The sequence below is a fragment of the Salvia splendens genome, chromosome 3 (genome assembly GCF_004379255.2).
Source record: "Salvia splendens isolate huo1 chromosome 3, SspV2, whole genome shotgun sequence".
Taxonomy (NCBI): domain Eukaryota; kingdom Viridiplantae; phylum Streptophyta; class Magnoliopsida; order Lamiales; family Lamiaceae; genus Salvia; species Salvia splendens.
Genome location: NC_056034.1, coordinates 35,013,983 through 35,016,441, shown reverse-complemented (window position 1 = coordinate 35,016,441; position 2,459 = coordinate 35,013,983). Strand labels below are relative to the sequence as shown.

The 2,459-nt window shown below is 46.8% G+C and overlaps 1 protein-coding gene across 1 annotated transcript; it reads left to right on the top strand.

Annotated features, from left to right (window-relative positions):
• The first annotated feature begins 220 nt into the window (after positions 1-220).
• On the top strand, positions 221-2,070 carry LOC121793514 (cation/calcium exchanger 1-like). The gene has a single exon (XM_042191533.1). The coding sequence runs from the start codon at positions 402-404 to the stop codon at positions 2,016-2,018; it is 1,617 nt and encodes a 538-aa protein (XP_042047467.1). The 5' UTR covers positions 221-401; the 3' UTR covers positions 2,019-2,070.
• Positions 2,071-2,459: the final 389 nt, after the last annotated feature.

Here is a 2,459-nt window from a genome sequence, read left to right as displayed (position 1 = left end):
TCTTACCTTATCCTTCCCCAAACAAATATGATCTCTACAATAATTGCATTACTCCAATTAATAATTATGTACTACCAGTGTTATAAGGTTATTCTTTGATGCATTCACAAGCAAATGCAAATTTGATAACTAATTAAATATTTGGTTTGAAAAAGTGTGAAGCGTCGTTGTCGATAGCTGTGACTGTATCCGATTGATGTAATATAGAATTAAGAAAACACCCCCAATTTCAATAATCACAATTCCCAAGAGATTGCCTAATTAACTTTGTCCCAACCACAAGCTCGGACCAAACATTCCTACCTCAGATACACACTACCCTTGTCTCTGCATAGTTATGTTATGTTCCAATTACTTCAATTTATCATCACACTTTTTTCTTGATTCCTTTTTTATTCTGAATGGATTTTTTTCGAAACAAGGCGCTTTCTCTCTGTGCCAGCTTCTCCTTTCTCCTCGTCTCCATATTCATCGTCGCCACTTCTTCAACTCCTCCGCAGTCGGATAACTGGCTGTACGATGCGGCCGGTGATTGCAGCGGCGTTCGTGAAATCTCCGATTACCGAGCGAAATGCGCCTACGTGAGGTCCAGCAGCGGCTGCAGCAATGGCTACTTGAACTACCTCGAGATTTTCTACTGCGTTTGCGGAGATTCTCCCGCGGCTGGGTATTTGTGTCTGTTGCTGTGGATGTCGGTGCTGTTTTACGTCCTCGGCAACACGACGTCGGAGTACTTCTGCCCCTCCGTGGAGAGCCTCTCGCGCGTGCTGAGGCTCTCCCCGACTATCGCCGGGACCACGCTCCTCCCGCTGGGGAACGGCGCCAACGACGTCTTCTCCAGCGTGATCGCCTTCACGGGCTCGGGAGACGCCGACGTCGGCCTCAGCAGCGTCCTCGGCGGCGCCTTCTTCATCTCCTGCTTCGTCGTCGGCGTCGTCAGCATCGCCATCTCGTCGCGGGGGGTGAAAGTAGACCGGGCCAGCTTCGTCAGGGACGTGCTCTTTTTCCTCTTCGTCCTGTGCTGCGTCATCGCGATTAACATCTTCGGGAGGATTAATTTCTGGTTTTCCCTCTGTTTCTTCTCTGTTTACTTTCTCTACATAGCCCTCGTCTCCGTTATGCAATTTCTGCGGCGGAAGGAGGTTGGTAGCGGCCAGGTTTTGGATGACGTGGAGGTGCCTTTGCTAGATCATGTTGATGAGCATAACAAATCGTCTGTTTCGGATTCTGTTAGCGACGAATCTTGGTGTCGTCGCTGCATCGTTCTCTTTGTGTATGTTGTGGAATTGCCGGTTTCGCTGCCGAGAAGGCTGACGATCCCGGACGTCAGGGACGAGAATTGGTCGAAGCTGTTCGCCGTGGCGTCAGCGACGCTGGCGCCAATGCTAATCGGAGCGCTCTGCATCAAGCAGAGTTTCGCTCTGCTATTAGCATCCATCGTCGTTGGGATACTCCTTGGGGCAGCGTCGCTGGCCTTGACGAAGGGGGCTGGGCCGCCCAAGAGGTGGGTGCTGCCGTGGCTGGCGGGGTGCTTCTTGATGAGCGTGACATGGACATACATTACAGTGCAAGAGCTCGTGTCGTTGCTGGTTGCATTCGGAAACATTTTGGGTATAAACCCTGCGATACTAGGAGTCACGGTCCTAGCGTGGGGGAACTCGCTAGGTGACTTGATCTCGAGTTTGGCGATGGCGCTGAAGGGGGGCGCAGACGGGGCGCAGGTGGCGATATCCGGGTGCTACGCGGGGCCCCTTTTCAACACGCTGGTGGGGCTGGGGTTTTCGTTGGTGTTAGCGTCGTTGAAGGTTTATCCGGAAGGGTATGATGTGCCGAATGATTCGGATGTGTATGAAACGGTGGGATTCTTGATGGGAGGATTGCTTTGGGCGCTTGTGATATTGCCGAAGCGAAACATGCAGCTTGACAAATCCTTAGGGATTGGGTTGTTAGCGATTTACTTGTGTTTCCTGTTTGTGAGGATTCTAAAGACTGTAGGAATACTCCAATTTGTTAGCTAGGATTTCTACTTATAAACAATTTATTAATTAGCCTAATCTTGGCTTTTCCAAATTTTACTTTCATTACAAAGTATACTGTCATTCTTGAGTGTGTGCTTTCTTGCAAATCTAGATGTTCACTCCGGTTTTAATCTAGAGTGCTTAGTTTATGTTAGTCCATCTGCAACGCTGTCTCTTAACCGTCTCTTAAATTACTATTCTTGGACCCCACTGTACTTTTTACGCTATCTCTTAACTAAGGGACAGAACCTGCAATCCTCCATCTCTTATCTGTCTCTTAACCATCTCTTAAATTACTATTCATTCATTTTCATTTTTTATTTTTATTTCCAACAAATTCAATTAATAAAAAAACACACTTCATAAAATAAAATAAAATTACAACATAAAATAAAAATACAACTTAAAATTCAAAAAAAAAAATAAAATACATAATTAAAA

What these genes read in the sequence shown, in the direction of transcription:
- LOC121793514 (XM_042191533.1), top strand. Translation starts at nt 402, where the DNA reads ATGGATTTTTTTCGAAACAAGGCGCTTTCTCTCTGTGCCAGCTTCTCC.